This window comes from Lissotriton vulgaris, chromosome 5 (genome assembly GCF_964263255.1).
Source record: "Lissotriton vulgaris chromosome 5, aLisVul1.2, whole genome shotgun sequence".
In the NCBI taxonomy this organism is placed as follows: domain Eukaryota; kingdom Metazoa; phylum Chordata; class Amphibia; order Caudata; family Salamandridae; genus Lissotriton; species Lissotriton vulgaris.
Window position 1 is genome coordinate 1201672312 of NC_141693.1, and position 19914 is coordinate 1201692225.

Here is a 19914-nt window from a genome sequence, read left to right on the forward strand (position 1 = left end):
AACTGTTATTCGAAGCTTGGAAGTTCCTCCTGGCTCTGCTGCCCAATGGACCCCAGAAATTGGTCAGGAGCCCTTTTATTCAGTATCAGACAGCACTCCGAGCTCTTCAGGGGAAAGCGAGACAGAAGAAGAAAACGAATGTAATATTAACAGTACCAGTGAAGAGGAAAGCGAGGCCTCCCGTGATAATACTGGTACAATCGTCCGTCCCAAAAAACCAAGGAATAAGATTAAACGAAGGAGTCAGCTCAAATGGGATTACTCGGACTCACAGATGTCTTATCACCTAGAAGAAGATGAGCCGACCACATCACACTCACTATTACAGGGGCGTAGCCCGAGAAGACTACAAGCTAAAACAAATGAGGTACTGGAACCCTCACTCGCCGCCATACTTACCTCTATCAAAGATTTCCAGGAAGAGGTGAGAGGTTTAAATCGGGCAGCCAAAAAAGCAGCGAAGAAATTACAGGGTGGTCTCAGACAGCTGAACAAGACCTGCATAGACATCAGCGAGAGAGTGGGCATGGTCGAGGCTAGGACTGAACACTTGGAGACAGAAGCAGTGGCAACCAAACAAGTCACTGATTCCAACTCTGCTTGTCTTACAGATCTAATGGTGAAAATGGAAGAAAATGAAAATAGGCAACGCCGGAACAACCTGCGCCTGCTGGGGATTCCTGAAGGAAAGGAGGGGGAAGACCCCAGACAGTTCATTGTCAAACTGCTGCAAGATTCGTTCCCAGAACACTCAGAATGGGACTGGGAACGTGAAGTGCAGCGAGCACATAGGTTTCCCTTTTTTTTGAAGAAGCAATATAAGAATGGTAATGTGACTGAAGGTCAGCCCCAGGTCCTCCTTGTATACTTTGGCAACTTTCTCTTGAGACAATTGGTATACGACAAGGCTCGACCCAACTCAAAAAAAGGAGCTCATGGGATTACCTTTTTTTCTAAACCGGATTTCTGCCATCAGACTGTTGAGCGTAGATGGCACCTGCGACAGCTGATCTCTCCCTTACAACAATTAGGTGCAGAGGTATACCTTATGAACCCAGCAAGACTGAAAGTTATCCTGTATGGTACTACCAAGGTCTTTACATCAGAGATCATAGCCAAAGAGTATCTGGAAGAGATCAAACGAAATAAAGGACAAAAAGGGGCAAACTAACAAACGACCTAATTGGCTACTTGATGTTAATCTGATGCTATCTCCCATTCTATAGAGGGATAGAATAGAAAAGAAAAATATTGACATACATTTTGGACTGCGTAAGCATATACTCTATGTGTATAACATTACTATTTTTTTTCTCTCCCCTTAGATTAGTCTATTTTTTTTCCTTTTTTTTTTCTCTCGTACCCCATATCTTTTCCTAGAACCTGACTCCTCCTTTGATGGGGAAAGGGCGGGAAGAAGGGGGCGAAAGGAACTGGGGATGACTGTAACTTTAAATGATGGATCACTTGAGTATATTGTCTAGCATTGGCCACTTTTTCGCAGATGATTGGCGTGGCTGGCGGCCATGGCTTATGACTGACCTCCATCATTCAGGCTCAGCCTGATTGCTCACATAAGGGGGAGGGTGGGTGGGTGGAGGGGGTTCCCTGGGGGGTGGGGTGGGAGGGGAGGGTAGGGTTACAGCAGGCACACAGAGATACTCACTGTACACACACATACACACACCAAATTTATTGATTAGCTGTTGTCTCTTTCTTTATAACCTTTTTTTTTATGGAATCCAGATGGCCACTCCAACACCCTCTAGATGGCTAGGTTAGATTCACTACGAATTGTCTCAGTCAATGTTTGTGGCCTGAACGATACATCAAAGAGACAAAAGGTGGCTATGGGTTTGCGAACACTTGGGGGAAATATAATATGTTTACAGGAAACCCATGTAGAACAATCCCAAAAACACCTGCTAAACACATTAGGGTTCAATGTAGTGGGCGCCACCACACAAGGAGCTAAAACAAAGGGGGTTGGAATCTTAACCAATAGAAAATTTGCTATTAGCAATCCACGAACTAAATCAGATCCATCAGGAAGGTGGGCTATCACCCATATTCAACTCCCTAATAATATCTCTTTTACTCTTTGCTCACTATACGGGAGCAATGCTGATGATCCCGGGGTTATTAATCAGGTCTCAAACGAATTAGCACACTGGCCCACCCCGATAGTGTTATGCGGGGATTTTAACATACACCTACCAGGTAATTGGGATGTCAACACAACCTGGAAATACAAAGGAAGGAAACCCCAAGTCTTCCAAGCCCTAAACAACCTTTTACAAACCCATGGACTGATAGATAGTTGGGCGAGCAAAAATCCTTCACTACCTGGATACACCTTTTACTCGGCTCCGCACCAAGTACTGGTTAGGCTGGACTATTTTTTTGTTTCCGCATCATTAGCTACCAGTTTTACTATAGATATAGCACCCCGATTTATGTCCGATCATAATCCCATCATTCTTACTATAAGGGAGTTTGGGCAACCTAGAGAGGCTTCTAGATGGAGCTTTGAGAAAGCGTTACTATATGATCCAAGTTACATCAATCATATGCGAGGATGGATCCCAGAGTTCCTGGGGATTAATATTGGCTCCGCCTCCCAGATGATAGTATGGGACACTTTAAAGGCAGGGATTAGAGGTGAGACCCTTAGGTTCCCAGTTCAAAAAAATAGAGCAGAAAAAGCCCAGGTCAAAGATCTCCAAGAAAAATTAAGAAAAATAGAAATGAAGTTAACTCAAACAATCCATGCAGGGTTAGATTGCCAGCCAGTCCAGCAAGAAGCGATCCTGGCTAGGGCGGAAATAGGGGCGTGTTTATGGGTAAAATAGCAGCTAAGTGGGCAGCAGCAAGAGAGAAGACATATGAGTGCAGTGACAGTATTGGACATCACTTAGCTGTTAAGACGAGACAACAAACTACCTCTAATGAAATACACAAAATTAGATTGTCTTCAGGCACCGAGGTCTCCGATCCTAGCTGCATCCGGCATGAGTTCCAGGAGTTTTATGCTAAGCTATATAAGGAAGAAAACTGCTGCATGACCGATGTTCTAGATAGAAAGATCCTTGAATATCTTAGCGAGATCGAATTAAACAAGCTTAGCTTAGAAGAAAGTGAACTATTAGACCTCACCCCTACATGGGAAGAAATCCTGGATGCCCTCAAAAGTCTCCCTGACGGAAAAGCTTCTGGCCCTGACGACATTCCTGTCGAATTTTTTAAAATCTTTGCCAGCCAAATCAAAGTTATATTCTCAGAGGTAATTACCTCCATCTTCAGCGGCACTTTACCTCCAATCTCTTGGTCTAGTGCCAGAATATCTCTCTTTCCAAAAAAGGACAAATCTCCATTAAATATGAGCTCCTACAGACCAATAACCCTCATCAACTGCGACTCTAAAATTTTCTCCAAGGTATTAGCCTCCAGAATATCTTGAGTAGTGGAACCCCTTGTTTCAAAATGGCAACATGGCTTTATATCTAAGAAAGGGACCACTGAACATGTCTGGAGAGTTATTACTCTGTTTGACGCTGCTCAAGTCGCTGGAGATCCGATGTCATTAATACTACTCGACGCCGAAAAGGCCTTCGACCGGGTCTCTTGGCAATTTCTTTGGAGAGTAATGGACAGCATAGGATTCGGGGGTAGGTTCATGCAGGCGGCGCAGGCACTCTATCACAACCCAACTGCTAGCGTCGTCATAAATGGACATCTGACGCAGCCCTTTAAAATCTCACGAGGTACCAGGCAGGGCTGCCCCTGCTCCCCGTTACTGTTTGCGCTCTACCTAGACCCTCTCATTAAACAAATAGAGAAGAATCACAACATTTCTCCAGTAACATATTTTCAAAACAGCTGTAAAATCCTGGCCTATGCTGACGATCTCGCCATCACTACTCCAGACCCTGCCAATTCTATACAGGCACTAGAAAGGGAGGCCCACAAATTTGGGATATTATCTGGGTATGCCTTAAATAAAAGCAAAACACAGATATTAGTAAATAACAAAATCATCTGGGCTGATGCTAGAGTGGTACTAAAGGCCAAATACCTGGGTGTACTAGTATCTCCTAGACTGGAGGAAATAGTTGCAGCTAATCTGGCTCCCCTTGCTGTTCAGACTAAGAAGGCACTAAAACAAATAGATAATCTACATCTAACGCTGGTTGGTAGGTGCAATGTCATTAAAATGACCTATTTTCCTAAATTACTTTATTTTTTTCGCTGTATCCCTCTTGAGTTTAGCAAAAAAAGATCTACTTAAATTTCAACAAATTTTTACCCAGTTCATTTGGTCATACGCTCAACCTAGACGTGCATTAAAACATCTTACGTTACCGAAAGACAGAGGGGGATGGGCTTTTCCCAACATCATCCTATATTACTGGGCGGCAGTCCTTCAATACAGCTCAGTTTTATTAAGAGAATCCTCCTGTGGAGCTGATCCGTCTCTGCCCTCACCCTTCCGGTCCTTGCTAGGGGAACAACAATGGGGCTGTTTAATCCGAGAAACAGCCTATGGATATTACAATTGCATTAAATTTAAGACGCTAATGAATTCTCATAAAGTTTTTCGCCATGTCCGGAAAACGTTTGGAATGGGTAGATATAACTATTATTCCCCTATAATCAATAACAACAACCTACCTGCTATATTTAGTTCATATTATCTATCCGAATGGCATAGAGCAGGGGTTACAAAATTAGGGGACCTTATAACAACTAGGGGAATTGAGACCTTCTCAACTTTGCAGACTAGATTTTTATTAAAAAGTCAAGACCTATTTAAATATACGGCTATTTACGATTACCTTGCCAGGAAAGTGGGAGGAGCCAACGGATTTGCCGAGGTTGAGCTTATGAACACTCTCCGGAATATCACCTCTACTCGCATTGGAAGTATATACCAATTAATAAACAAGGAAACCCCTGATGATCTAGAAACTATTGCTTCCAAATGGCACACTAAACTTGATTCCCCTCAAAGCATATTTTTCAACTCCCTGTGTTTATCACAGCAAATCCTTATTTCGGCCAAACTACAAGCACAACATTTTAAAACTATATATTTTTTGTATATGACACCTAGCAAAATCATTAAATGGGGATCTGTGAGAGGAACATTATGCCCACGCTGTTCTGAGATAGGGGCCGACTCTATACATATATTTGCAACATGCCCAATTATTAATTCCACCCTACTCAGAATACAGAACTTACTGAGTAAAATAACAAATCAATCAATCCTTCGGAACCCTACTACTATTCTTTTGGGAACACAATCTGACTCCTTGAGAGTAAAAGAAGAAGGGCTGATATTTGTTGCAATGGCAGTATGGAGGATATGCATTTCTTCCGGATGGTTAGACTCAGAGTCCCCCTCCTATGCACAATGGTTGGCTAGATTAGTTGCCACATACCATCTTGAAAAATCTGTATATGCTAAGAAAGGACGAAGGAAAAGGAAGATGGGTATTGAAGTTTGGGGGGCATTCTCCAAATGGATTGATCAACAAGGGCAGGTGGATCTAGAGATATAGAAGGGCCACCAGAAATCCACAAAACCTTGTTTCCTTTTACTTCTTTTTCTCTTCTTTCCTTCTTTTTTTTGTTTTTCTTTCTTTTTCAGACATATTCTCTTGTCACATTTTTCCAGCTTTATCCTATTTTTTTCATCTTTGTTTATAAGTATCTGTGCCACTGGTTTGTAATGAAGATGGAAGGTGGGAGGCGGGTGGGGTGTGGGGGGGGGGGTCATGAATTATCTTTCTTTGGTAACCTTGTTAAGACTCCGACTTTGTGAAAATCAATAATTTTTTTTTTTTTAAAAACAGAATTCACACATGCTAGTTGGTTGTTCTATCTGTACTGAATTGTGAGTGCGTAATAACACACAACAGCATAGCCATAGCAATCTTAGATCGTCGCATTTTAATAACATGAATCACTGAAATATAATTTGTGGTATTCCGTTGTTTCAGCACCTTAATTTAAATTACATTGCAGGGTACTTTGGCTGTCCTTCTTGGCACTGCAGAGGCTCGAGTTGTACTTCAGTTTGTATTTCTTAATGTATCCTTTTACTGGGCCCTGCCTTCAGCTGCCACATTGGCACCTTCCTCTCCCTACATGACCCATGGTGTGCTCCTGCTCACACAATCTGCGAGAATAAAGTTTGATACCGTTTGTACAGACGTGCCTGATGTGTATGCAGACGTCTGAAAAAAAGCCATTCTGGATAAAGAAGCCAGCACTGATTAACCACATCTGACTGCCTCGTTCAAAGGGTTAATGCGGCACCGACGAGCAACACTCGCACAAAAGGCAGATATGCCTGACAATGAAGCTTTCAGACAAGCAGAAAGGTAGGGGGCATCTTTGTAGTTACTGTAAAGTAGAGAACGCACTTTTATACATGTCTTTGTTACTGATTGGGCAGAGTGGGTGAGTGCTATGAAGTTTGGGATTAAAGCAAGCGCTTTAGCTAGCCTAAGACCTCGCTGTATGGCATCACACTGTGTGTGCTTCCCTGCGTAAACCCGCATTCCTGCCACTCCAGTCTGTTTCTGGTGTCCACATGGGTGATAATTAAGGGATTTGGGCTAAAGTCATTCTTGTAACAACATAATGAGTTTTGTGTGTGCGAGTCAGGTGGGTGTCTAAGTGCCCATGGATGTCGGGCAAGCGTAAAGCTGCACCAGCTTATTGATAGAGAAGGGTTTCTGTGATATAAGTGTGCGCCTTCTATTTGTTTATTTTACATTGCAAGTTCAACATTTGGTGCCACTGCTTACGGATTGGCTGCTGTGCATTCTGTGCTTTGGTGGAATTTACTGAACCGGGCATCCACATGAGACTGTCTCTGCACGCCACCGGACTGTGGTAGGACTAGGCGTTGACTGCAAGGGCTTGTTTGGTGCTCCAAATAGTTTCTTGCTTCTGTTTAACCAGCCGTTCTTGGATTTGTTCCATATTGCCTTGCACATTGTTATTCGTGATATCGGACGTGTATTAGGAAGTGGGTACATATGAGGACTCATGTGAGTTGCTTTCATGAGTTGCTTTGTCTGACACTAGTATCTAGTGAGAACAATTTAAGTGGGTGCTTGGCCTCCCATGGCTAGTATGCAGGATTAGGGGTGGCTGCTATTGACTAGGCATTACCAACCAATACAGAGGACAATAGAGTGGTCAGTTCAAACCGTGGACACAATAGAAAATTGGTGACGCTCATCCTGAACTTTTACGCCCCACTACTTTCAAATGTCACCAGCCGCCATACATGGTATACCCAACCATTCACATACACTGCTGGTTTTAACAGGGAAAATACATCAAAAGAATTTCCGTTGTGGGTTCGGAAAAAGCACACACCACCACAACGGAAAGTCATCACTTAATGTATCATTACGTGGAAATGTTGTCTTTGGTGTATATGCGATTCCATAATCTGTTTCTAATTATGTAATTTTGCATGATCAAATGGAAAAATAAATTACATTTGGAAAAACATAAATACATTTTTATAATCAAATAAAAAGACAAATAACAGTATGCACATGTTTATGATTTTTTGATTTCAGTATTCGTCAGCCCATGGACCCCAGCAGGCCTATATAGAAGAAATATAGGTCGTGTGGGAGTTTTTCAAGTTTTATTGTTTTCCCCCTTTCTCTTAGACCTAAAAATACTCCTATGGGGTGCCTTTTCCTCAATAGTGTCACAAACTGTGTAAGCCCAAATCATCTGCCCATCTCCCCTCCAATTCAACCCCCATTGCACCCTAAATGATGATGCAGTGCAAGAATACCAATTCTCGAGTGCCCTAGGGAGTAGTGTCCATGTCTGCCTCTGAATCTTCCCCCACTACGAAGCTATCCACCAACTCCCCCATGTTTGCAGGTCATCCTACACTTTTTCATCCCTTCTAGTCACGTTGATTTGCTTTTCCTCCTCCCTCTCCCATGTCAACGCATCTCTGCACATCTAGGGTAGCTGGCTGATAGGGGTACGCATGCATCCCAATGCCACGCTCCTTTTCGCGAGGATCAACGTCAATCTGATATGCTTATGGTGCATCGTTTTACCCTTTGCTTTGGAAACTACCCCCAATAGGCCCTGTACGGGGCCAGGATCCAAAAAGTTGCCGTGGCTACCACTAATGTAGTAAAGACTTGCGCCCAGTGTTGGTGTAATGTGGGCAATCACAGGCTAAGTGCATAAAGATGGCTACCAGCACCTGACTGCTGGGGCAGGGAGCAGCTCTATCGGGATATATATCTTGCATTCTATGAAGGAAGCTTAATTTGATTAATTTGAACCGAGCATAACAGGCGACCTCCCTGGTCTGTGCGCAGGCTGTATCCATAACCTTTCAGTGAACAACCCCCAAGATCCCTACCCACGCCCCCTTGCCCTTATGCGATGATTGAACTGATTTCCCTATACTGATGAGTGACAGTGTGCCGGGTTGGTCCCAGTTGTAGGATATCTTGCAAGGAATGTGTCGGGACAGGAGTGGGTGGAAACCCTGTCCAGATTTCCCTTGCCGTTTCGCTATTTTGGCAGGACCTACCCTGGTCCCATCCCGAGTGCCTCCTGGGCCTCTCGAAAAGTAATAATAAACGTGTCCCCTGGATAAGGGTCCCCCAATGGATCACGAAACGAGACCTACTTATAGTACAATGGCCAATCCATCGCTAGCAGGTACCGGGGGAGTGAGTCTGGCCCCAGCCCATGGCGGTGGTTGAACCCGTCCCTACGCATGTTGCAGGGGGTGAGCCTGCTGCCACCGCGGGCCTATTACAGAGGGCGAGCCTGTGCCCTGGCCTTGACCCAAGCCATTCTTGCCACAAGCCTCTGGCAGCGCAGTGGGTGATTCTGGCGCGCAGCTGGTGCACTGATTGATCCTCGCCCGAGTGCCACAGCCTCTGCTCCTAACCATGCCCCGGGTGCTGAGCGGGCTCCGGCTGCAGCGCTCTGCCCTGAACGCTAATATCAGAGCTGAAGAAAGTGCCCCTCGTCTGCTACAGCTGCTCTGCCGAGCACCCCAAGTCCGACAGCGGAGAGGCAGAAGCTATCTAGGCCCCCTCAGCCTCCAGGGCGAGCCGGGAGTCGCCCCGCGGGAGGCGCGGACTGGGAGGGGGAGGGTGGCATCAGGTGAGGACCATTCTCCCTCTTCCTCGCGTGCGCGGGGGCGGGCTAGTGATGCCTGCGCCTTCAGCGCTGCCCTACTTTCCGAAGACGGTGGGCTCAGACGCCCCCTTGCTCTGTGCACTGATATCAGATCGCTGCATCCAATACAGAGAGGAGGCAGCGAGTGCAGCCGGCCCACTCCGCCCACTGCTGGGGAGGGGCTGAGACGCACCGGGCGTCTCCGGGAGAGGTACATCGCGAGAGCCACTGAGCTGAAGACATCGGCGACACTGAGGCTCCTGCGGAGGAATACCAGCCCTTCAGCCCCTGGGACGATTACCTCCGACCCCGGGAGAGGTTCCTTCGGTGCAGAGTACTGACCTGCGCGTGCCGACCTGCGAGTGCCGCGCTCCTCTGGAGAGGCGCGTGCCGTGGAGCTAAGCACGTGGCACCTGTGGAGAAGTCAAGCGTGGGACGCCAAGGTGTAAACACTGGAGTCTTGAGAGAGGGGTACCTGAACTGGAGCCCGCTGGTCTGAGGGCACCTGACTGACTCCTGATGCAGCGGACTGCAGTGGAAACGGGGTGCTGAGGATATGTATCTGCGATGGAGCTGACACGCCTGCCTCCTGGGGGGTACCTGCTGTGAGCACGTGAGCCGAGGGGCTCTCTGCCCAGACTCGCATACACCCTGCTCTCATTGTGGTTCTGAGTTTTCCTGGAATCCTGTCCCACTCTTTAAGCACCTGAGTCAAGTGACTCCCTCCCCGCCTGGAAGGACAACTTTGATGCTAGTGCCCGAGGGGGGTCTCTTCTGCAGTCTCTGCTCCCGATATCCTACACAAGAATGATTATCTCTGGAAGATGCTCTCTGCTCCTGGTGCCCCTAAGTTGGGGGGTGTCTCGTCGGCCTGGCATGCGGTCTCGGCTCGTTGTTTCACTGAGTTAGGGGGTCCCTCCTCGCGTGGCGCACAGTCTCTGTTCCCTGGTGCCCCACAGCCGAACGCTTCTCCCCGGCTCGCAGTCTCTGCTCCTAGCGCCTGTAAGTGGAGCGGGTCTCTCATGCGTTTGGGTCCGGCCTCTGCTCCTTGGGTGGATTCCTGAAGGGGACCTGCCTCATCCCCTGGAGTTTCCTGGGCTCAGGGCGCCTCTCACCAGACTGCCTCTCCGGAGCTGATAACTTGTCCCTGGTACCCTGTCTCTCTCCTTCGGCCCCAATGGAAAGACCCCTGGCCGCGTCTGCCACCTCGGGAGGCCAGGAGCGGTGTCTCCGGGGCTGGAGGGGTGACGGCCCGAGACCCCTCTGCCCTGGAGCCTCCGTAGCGGACATGCTGTGACAGCCCCCGCCATGGACCTGTGGGGAGCGCTCACCTCCTTCCTGGTCGTGGTGATGATCATCGCGGCGCTGCTGTCCAACCTCTTGGTGCTGATCTGCTTCCTGGCCAGCGCCGACATCCGCAAGCAGGTGCCCGGCCTGTTCATCCTCAACCTGACCTTCTGCAACCTGCTCATGACAGTGTTCAACATGCCCCTGACCCTAGCGGGCATCATCTACGGGCATGCCCCGGGGGGCGAGGGCCTGTGCCTCATGGTGGGCTTCCTGGAGACCTTCCTGACCACCAACTCCATGCTCAGCATGGCGGCCCTCAGCATAGACCGATGGATCGCGGTGGTCTTTCCTCTGAGCTACCAGTCCAAGATGCGCTACAAGGACGCCGCGGCCATCCTGGCCTACACCTGGGTGCACTCGGTGACCTTCCCCGTGGTGGCCCTCTGCCTCTCCTGGGTTGGGTTCCACCAGCTCTACGCCTCTTGCACCCTGCACAGCCAGGGGGAGCGGACCCCCTTCGTGGTCTTCACCGTGGTCTTCCACTCCCTCAGCTTCCTGCTGTCCTTCCTGGTCCTCTGCTTCACTTACCTGAAGGTTCTGAAGGTTGCGCGCTTCCACTGCAAGAGGATCGACGTCATCACCATGCAGACCCTGGTGCTCCTGGTAGACATACACCCCAGGTAAGTGCTTGTGTGTGCCTGGCTGAAGGGCGGGACCTTCACCAGGGCAGGAAGGGATCCACAGCCAAACCACATGGGCCCTGAGGTGTCCTTGGACAGGACAGGAAGAGGCCACACACAAAGCAACTGGGGTAAGTATACAAGGGCTGTAAATAATTCCTACAACTCGAGGGCTCATATGTATCCGGGAAAAGAGAGGGCAGCTTTGTACCACAGATCCTGCGACTTTGACTTCCCTCTAGTGGAGACAGAGCGTGTAGTACATGTGGGATCTATCCACCCAGAGCTAGGGAGTCCAGAATCCCAACACACCACCCCCAAGAAGATAGGCCTTATCCACCCTAGATTACAAAATTGAAGAGTTGTACTACCCTCCCTGTGTCTTTGGCCGCTCTGGCTAAGAGGCAAGTACAAAAGAGGGGCAACAGCTCCCGAGACTGCATCAACCGAGAGATAAGTGGGGATCACCCTCAACTGACCCACATCAACCCTGGAACAGTAAAACCACAGGTTCATCACATGAACCAGAATCCACTGGACCAAAGCTGCCATTGGGTAGGAAATGGGCCTAGGCGACATTGGAGTGATGCTTACAAAGTGTGTCAACGATTGTACTACAATTCTTGGCACATTAGATGTCGTTACATTATCACAACACTTGGCACTCTTGATTTCGTGTTACTATACCCTGTCCTGCAATGGGCTGTTCGTGGATATAAAAAAAAGCAGACGTTTGACCCTGTCTTTTCTTCTATTTACTTTCTTAAATATCTGCCATATGTTCTTGGCAAAATGTGCGTGTGCTCGGGTGCCCCCCTTGTTATTATGTTTTGATTTATAGCACTGGATGTTATAATATGGTTATATTGCAGCCTTGATAAAGTCCCACAGGTGACACGTGTTGGCTTCCCCTCGGTGTTGCCAGTTTTCTTGTATCTGATTTTATTAAAATGACAAGAAAATATCTATAAGCACAGACTCGCTTGATGTATCTCTGCTTAACTCACAGGTTGTTAATGCTCCTACGCATATGTGTAAAGACTTACAGCATGGCACGTGTGAAATTTAAATTACACCGGTTGTAATCTCATGTAATTTTCGGCTTCAGGTTACGGTAGTTATGTTAGACCCTTAGGCTTTGTTGCATAACTGAGACTTCATTCGAGCAAAAATACTGTTGTGGGACCACAGGAAGAACGTAAATGAACCGGATAGGAGTGGCTTTTTTGTTCGCTTCATGCACATGTTGCACTATTTTTAACAATAAAGTACCTCTTTACAACAAAAATGAATGTGGGAACTCTTTTGCACTAAAAAAAGTATACGGCATGGCAGAGCCGCCTAATCATGCCTAGTTTTGCATACATTTGGGGCCATTTCGCGCAAGACATTATGCACATTTCACCCTTGCCTACGTAGCACCTGCATAGCTACAGAGGGCTGTACTATAGAGAGGAGTCATTCCAGTGCTTAGGACGTGAGGACGGAGTAGGGCAAGCATGCCGCCGCCGCCTGCAGAGAATGCAGCAAAGAGGCAGTGAGCAGAGAGAGCGCCGCGAGCTGCTGGTGGGCGCTTTATTCCTTCCCGAAGAGGAGGAAGGGGGTCCGACATCTGTCCTTTGGGAGGGCACTCCGGTCCGATGGAGCACGGTGGGAGAATGCCTGGCTGGCATCTTTCCTGCATCTCTTGTTCTCTAGTCTTCAGACGATGTTGCAGAGTTTCTCAGAGTCCAGACCCATGCCTTCATCTTGGCAGCCGAGGCAGCCCCCTCAGACGGGCACCCTGGTCTTGCCTGGAATGGTGACTGGAGTGCGCCTGGCATCCGGTCCAGCCTGACGCGAGAGTGCACAGTGTCTAAGACAACACTCAAGGCTTACTTCTCCTTTGATAGAGAGCCTAGAGCGGCCGTCAGAAGCCGGGCCCTGGGAGGGAGTGCAAAGAATGTCCCGCCGTGCCCCAAGCCCCGTAGCCCCTGCCCCACCCCGGCAGAGAACGGAAGCTCTCCAGCACACTGTAACCATCCTCTTCCAGCGCGGGTCCGTGAGTGTTCAGTTCCCATCACTTCCCCCTCCACCACAGCTTTTTAAAGGGTCATCAGCTTTAGAATTCCGATGCCACCACCCTCTGCCCGGGTGCCACTCGTCCCGCTGGTCCTCTTAGTTCCTGCCCCTTCGCCCGCTCTCCTCTCCGTGACCCTTTCTTGAGTTGCCTTCTCCCTGGCAGCTCCAAGGCGCCGCTCTTTGCTCCTACTCGGGACCCTTCTTCGTGCCCCCGTCTCGCACCCCCTCCTGTCCCTTCCTTTAATCTGGACTGCTCCCTCGCGCGCGTGCCTTTCCGTCTGACTGACCCGAGCCCCTCTCCTTTCCCTGGCTCTCACGTGACCCGTCTCTGTCTTTACTACATGCCCCCCGTGACCGAGCCTCTCTCTGCCCCAGCTCACCCTGTATCCATGTACCTTCTCCCCCTTCGCACCCCAGCCACGTAACTCACTCCTTTCATTCTTCCTTTCTCCCTCCCGAGAACCCCCTCCTTGCCCTCGCCTTCCCTGTTCCGCGGCCTCCCCTCTGCCCTCTCTTCGTGCCCCTCTCTTTGCCTCACCCCTTTCCTCCAATCATGTTCCTATCCCCTGTGCCATTCTGCTTGCCCGTGTGCCTTTGCCCCTGAGGCTTCCGTCTTTCCTTACTTTCCTCTCTCGGCCCCCACGGTACCACTGAGCCTCTCTCCTTTCCCCCGTCCTCCCTGTACCACCCTGTCCAGCTAACTTCCCTGTGTCCCTTCGCCCACTGTCTGTGCCCTTCTCTCTTCCACTGCTGCCTGCGCCCCTTCCACAGAGGTCACATCCTTACCTTCGACCCTTGTGCCATTCGCTCTGCCCTCTCTCGTTCACTTTCCGTTCCTCTCGCGCCCCCTCCCCCTTCTGCCCTCACCTACGGCTGCCAGCACCCCTCACACTTTCCAGTCTTGGCCTCCGCCTAGTTTACACCTCCGCGCTATGTCTTCAGCACAGTGAGTCCACGCGCCCTTAGCGTGGCTTTGGGCTCGAGCTCCCAGGCCTATCTCATTTTGGAGAGTTATTGCTATGCGCTATGCTGCCCTCTATATTACTTGGAATTTGTCCAGCTTTTGGAGCCACAAAAGGGACAACAATTTCCCACAGAAAATGAAAACACCTTTAATGGGCTTGTAACGTGGGCGGGAACATGAGCTTGCACGGCCGGGTGAAACTCATTCCCATGTCGTAATTCGCCGGACGTCTTTCTGAAACTGTTCAAGACATGCGAGCTTTCTGGACTCGTTTCTCGTCACTGGGATAGGGAGGTCCATGCATGGGCTGGTCTGTGCCGATCCGCGCTCTCTAAAGTAACGGAGCAGGCAGGATGGATGCCATTCATTTACAGTCTCCTGCCGGCTGAGTCCATTCGAAATAGGGGTGGCGACCCGATTGCCTCACACACTGTAATCCTAAACAGAAACCCAAGGGACCGGAGACAACCGGAAGCAATGCCCAGTGCCAGGCTATGCCCACCTGTGCCCCCACGCCGGTCACACCTGACACACGTCATCTGCATTGCGTAAGTCAAAATGACAGCCCCCCCCCTGCAGTATGTGATAGCCCTCCCACCCCCCGCGTTTCCTACAAGTTACTGATATGCATTCGCCTGCGTCTGACTAGGGGGCCCCCTAATGGTCGTTCTCCCTCTCCATTAGAGTTGAGGGACCTGCTTTCCGTGCTTCTGCATCTGAACCCCGCCGTATTTACCTGACGCTGAAACATAAGACAGCCACCCCTGCTTTCCACCTCGGAGTTTGCCATCCCATCTTGTAGTACCAGGGCATGTCCTCGGGACACCCGCCCTCTGGGTGTCGGGTCCAGGGGCTCCCCTGCGGGTGCCTGTGCGTGGAAATCCACAGACCGCAGTGGCACTCAAGGCTAGACCTGTCTTTCCCTGAATCTTTGACCTGCTCACTCTGGCCTCCCCACTTTGCTCATAAACAGAGTGGTTTAAAGAAAGGGGCGTTCAACACGTACTAAGACCTTGCTTGATAATGCCCAGGAATAGGTTCCAACTGAGCCAGAGACGTTTTAAGGCCTGGGCAAAGTGGGCTCTGGCCCAGGGCCCCAGACTTTCAGGAGGCCCCCCTGATAGAGCCAGCTCTGTTCTGCAGAGTGCCTTGGCCTGATGACCATGAATAATCCTTAAATAGATTTTTTTTAAAATATCGTTTCCCTTTAATAGATTTTTTTATGTGGCTGATGTGTGATTGTCTATTACAAAATTTTCAGAGAAAGTGTATGTTTGTGCTCCATGCAACAGCTATAACAAGTTTCTGTTAGATCAAAACAGCACCTGAGACATGAGAAATGAAAGGGTGTCACGGAGATTACTTGCAGTAATATCAGTGAGCTGCTGCGTCACAATTTTGAAAACACAAGCCACTATCCTTGAATATTAGATGTAAAGCACATGTCGAGTTTGGACGAGTGCACTGACATGTAGAGTTTGGACGAGTGCACTGACATGTCGAGCTTGGACGAGTGCACTGACATGTGGAGTTTGGACGAGTGCACTGACATGTGGCGTTTGGACGAGTGCACTGACATGTCGAGTTTGGACGAGTGCACTGACATGTCGAGCTTGGACGAGTGCACTGACATGTGGAGTTTGGACGAGTGCACTGACATGTCGAGCTTGGACGAGTGCACTGACATGTGGAGTTTGGACGAGTGCACTGACATGTGACGTTTGGACCAGTGCACTGACATGTGGCGTTTGGACGAGTGCACTGACATGTCGAGTTTGGACGAGTGCACTGACATGTCGCGTTTGGACGAGTGCACTGACATGTCGAGTTTGGACGAGTGCACTGACATGTGGCGTTTGGACGAGTGCACTGAAATGTGGAGTTTGGACGAGTGCACTGACATGTGGAGTTTGGACGAGTGCACTGACATGTCGCGTTTGGACGAGTGCACTGACATGTGGAGTTTGGACGAGTGCACTGACATGTGGAGTTTGGACGAGTGCACTGACATGTCGCGTTTGGACGAGTGCACTGACATGTGGAGTTTGGACGAGTGCACTGACATGTGGAGTTTGGACGAGTGCACTGACATGTGGAGTTTGGACGAGTGCACTGACATGTCGAGCTTGGACGAGTGCACTGACATGTGGAGTTTGGACGAGTGCACTGACATGTGGCGTTTGGACGAGTGCACTGAAATGTGTAGTTTGGACGAGTGCACTGACATGTCGAGCTTGGACGAGTGCACTGACATGTGGAGTTTGGACGAGTGCACTGACATGTCGAGCTTGGACGAGTGCACTGACATGTGGAGTTTGGACGAGTGCACTGACATGTGGCGTTTGGACGAGTGCACTGACATGTGGCGTTTGGACGAGTGCACTGACATGTCGAGTTTGGACGAGTGCACTGACATGTCGCGTTTGGACGAGTGCACTGACATGTCGAGTTTGGACGAGTGCACTGACATGTGGCGTTTGGACGAGTGCACTGAAATGTGGAGTTTGGACGAGTGCACTGACATGTGGCGTTTGGACGAGTGCACTGAAATGTGGAGTTTGGACGAGTGCACTGACATGTGGAGTTTGGACGAGTGCACTGACATGTCGCGTTTGGACGAGTGCACTGGCATGTCGAGTTTGGACGAGTGCACTGACATGTGGAGTTTGGACGAGTGCACTGACATGTGGAGTTTGGACGAGTGCACTGACATGTGGAGTTTGGACGAGTGCACTGACATGTCGAGCTTGGACGAGTGCACTGACATGTGGAGTTTGGACGAGTGCACTGACATGTGGCGTTTGGACGAGTGCACTGAAATTTGGAGTTTGGACGAGTGCACTGACATGTCGAGCTTGGACGAGTGCACTGACATGTGGAGTTTGGACGAGTGCACTGACATGTCGAGCTTGGACGAGTGCACTGACATGTGGAGTTTGGACGAGTGCACTGACATGTGGCGTTTGGACGAGTGCACTGACATGTGGCGTTTGGACAAGTGCACTGACATGTCGAGTTTGGACGAGTGCACTGAAATGTGGAGTTTGGACGAGTGCACTGACATGTGGAGTTTGGACGAGTGCACTGACATGTCGCGTTTGGACGAGTGCACTGACATGTCGAGTTTGGACGAGTGCACTGACATGTGGAGTTTGGACGAGTGCACTGACATGTGGAGTTTGGAAGGGTGCACTGACATGTGGAGTTTGGAAGAGTGCACTGACATGTGGAGTTTGGACGAGTGCACTGACATGTGGAGTTTGGACGAGTGCACTGACATGTCGCGTTTGGACGAGTGCACTGACATGTCGAGTTTGGACGAGTGCACTGACATGTAGAGTTTGCCTGTGCACTGACTTTGACCTGGCCAAAGAGGGCATGAAAGAGCTAATACCGGATCATAAATTCAAAGCTGTTCCGAATAGATGCCCCCAAAATGCGTTTGTCAAAAGGCCCCCAAAATCCTTAAGATGTCCCTGAACTAAGCAATTATTCCCATTGAAAACCGTTTTTAAGAGCAGGGCAACATGGACAGGTTCTGGTGATCAAAAATACATGATATCCGTCCTTGAATATTACTACCGTGGGAAGCAGGGCAGGTCTCTAGAAAGCTCCACGCAGCTTCCCAGATCTGTCCACATTTCCCTCCTTATCAAGACAACCCTGACGTATAGCACTATATTTGGTAAATGTAAGTTGTTGATTTTTCTCTCCAAAGTCCATCCAGTCCAATGTTGGAAGGCACATTTTGCTATTTCTGGACCCTGGAGCATGGGAACAGGCAGTCTGCTGCTACCCACAGGCTCGCGCCCACCTCCCAGTTCGAGAGAGCACTCTTACGATTACCCTGTTCTTGGCCTCGGCACCGGCATGTCTGAGATTTACTCCCCGTTTTTGCATGTGGCCAAAAGTTTTATAATCGGGGACTCCGTATCTCCAAACGTGTGTAATGTAACACATATTTGCAATAAAAAATAAGACTGCAATATGTGTTATATAGCGCTGTAGCGACTACACCAAGTTTTCGCCCCACCCTCCACGTCACGTTGTGTTTACCCCCAGACCTTGCAGATAGTATGGTCCTATGCCATGCACCCTGCCCTTGAGATGCTCTGGTCAGATGAGACTTTAAACGATGGCCCTGCAGGTGAAGCAGAGCTCTGCAGCAGGCGTGTTACCCCCTGGGCTTTTTTTTTTACCAGAACGAGGGCCGCTCGTTAACTGCCTCCTGAAGTGTATGACGTCAAACGAAATATTCTGAGTGTTGCTCGTGCTTAAGTAGTGAGAGCCCAGCGCGTGCCATAAATCAGTTATTAGTGACGCGCGAGCGCGTTCTGCAGCGAAGGAGAGAGGTGCACTATGGGAGTCCGGAAAGTGTCAACTCTGCCTGCTGCTGGCCAGATTAGATGCCTATCACGAGAGATCTGCGCGTGCATCCATGGTGGGACAGTTACTGATGGTGTATCTAATGGATTCAAGTTTTAAAGTTGTGATTATTAGTGTAATGCGCCTATTTGAAATGCACTACAAAGTGTTAACTAACAATAATGCTACGTTTTAAAACTCGTAGCGCTGATTATAGCGCATTTGATAAATGCATTATGGGAATTCAGGCATTCACGACAATGGTGGGCGTGGCACAACCAATGCAACTCTCGGTGCAGGTCTCCCGCAGCTCCTCTCTCACACCTTTATGTTCATTGCTCCAAAGTCCTTAAAAATGAAGTGGAGGGACTCTCCAAATCAGGTGGTGTCACAGGAAGTGACGTCACGACAGGAAGTGATGTCACGAATTGTAGTCCCCTCTCATTACAGGAAGTCCTGCTTCACTTGGGGGGCAACGTTATCCCACAGGTTTACTCAGTTTACAAAAGAAGTGATGACACTCTTTGCCGATAGATAGGACCTGCCTCGGCCCAGTTCACACTGCTTTTCACTTTGAGTAGGTGTTGGTTAATTACAACTTGGGTGTAACTTAAACCCTGGCTCCTTTACTCGTACAAGTGGGTGGTTTCTGGCACTCAGGGCTTTAAGTGGGCCGGGTCTCAAGGGGTCTGAGCACCGGCAGTTTTTTTCAGGGGACCTCGAAACGGGTCTCTATCTGGCTCTGTTTTGAGTCCTGGCACATGGGGTCTGTTTTTTTCTTCAGACTGCAGTGACAGCAGTTTGCGTTCACTGCAGTCCGGAAAAAAAAAAGGGCCAGGGCGTAAAACAACCTGATAGAGACTCGATTCGAGACAGCAGGCACATCGATGTGCGCTGCTCACACTGCTCACTTCTCACTAGTGGAGAAGTTATGGCATGACTTCATGCCAGGTGAGTTGTGGGGGAAGGGAAATCCTTTAAAGAGTCAATTTCTTTCAGGATTTTCCTTCTCTTTCTGAAACGCAAGAGCAACAACATTGTGCTGGGTCACCAGGGCTTTAATTGGAAGCTTTTTCAATATTATATGTAACAAGCCATATTTGCAGCTTATTTATCTTATGCAACTAATAACCATTGATAAAGCCAATAGTCTTTACTTGTTGTAAGTTTGATGTTACTTGTTGTATCACATATCTAGATGCAATGACAGAAACAGCAAAATACAAGTAGGGCAGCACACTATGCTAAACACAGAATTTTGACGTAAATGTTTTAATGTCACGCCCCTTTTTACACTGGCCACGCCCCTTTGAGAGACCCCCCCAGTTTTTTCATACCACTTAAAGCCCTGCTGGC

General features: G+C 49.0%; 1 protein-coding gene across 1 annotated transcript in view; it reads left to right on the forward strand.

Moving 5' to 3' along the window:
- Positions 1-9448: 9448 nt before the first annotated feature.
- GPR26 (G protein-coupled receptor 26) overlaps positions 9449-19914 on the forward strand; it is a 263376-nt gene continuing 252910 nt past the window's right edge. The window contains exon 1 of the mRNA XM_086920306.1: positions 9449-11168. Coding sequence (XP_086776432.1) covers positions 10507-11168 — 662 coding nt within the window. The 5' untranslated portion in view covers positions 9449-10506. The remainder of the gene's footprint in view (positions 11169-19914) is intronic.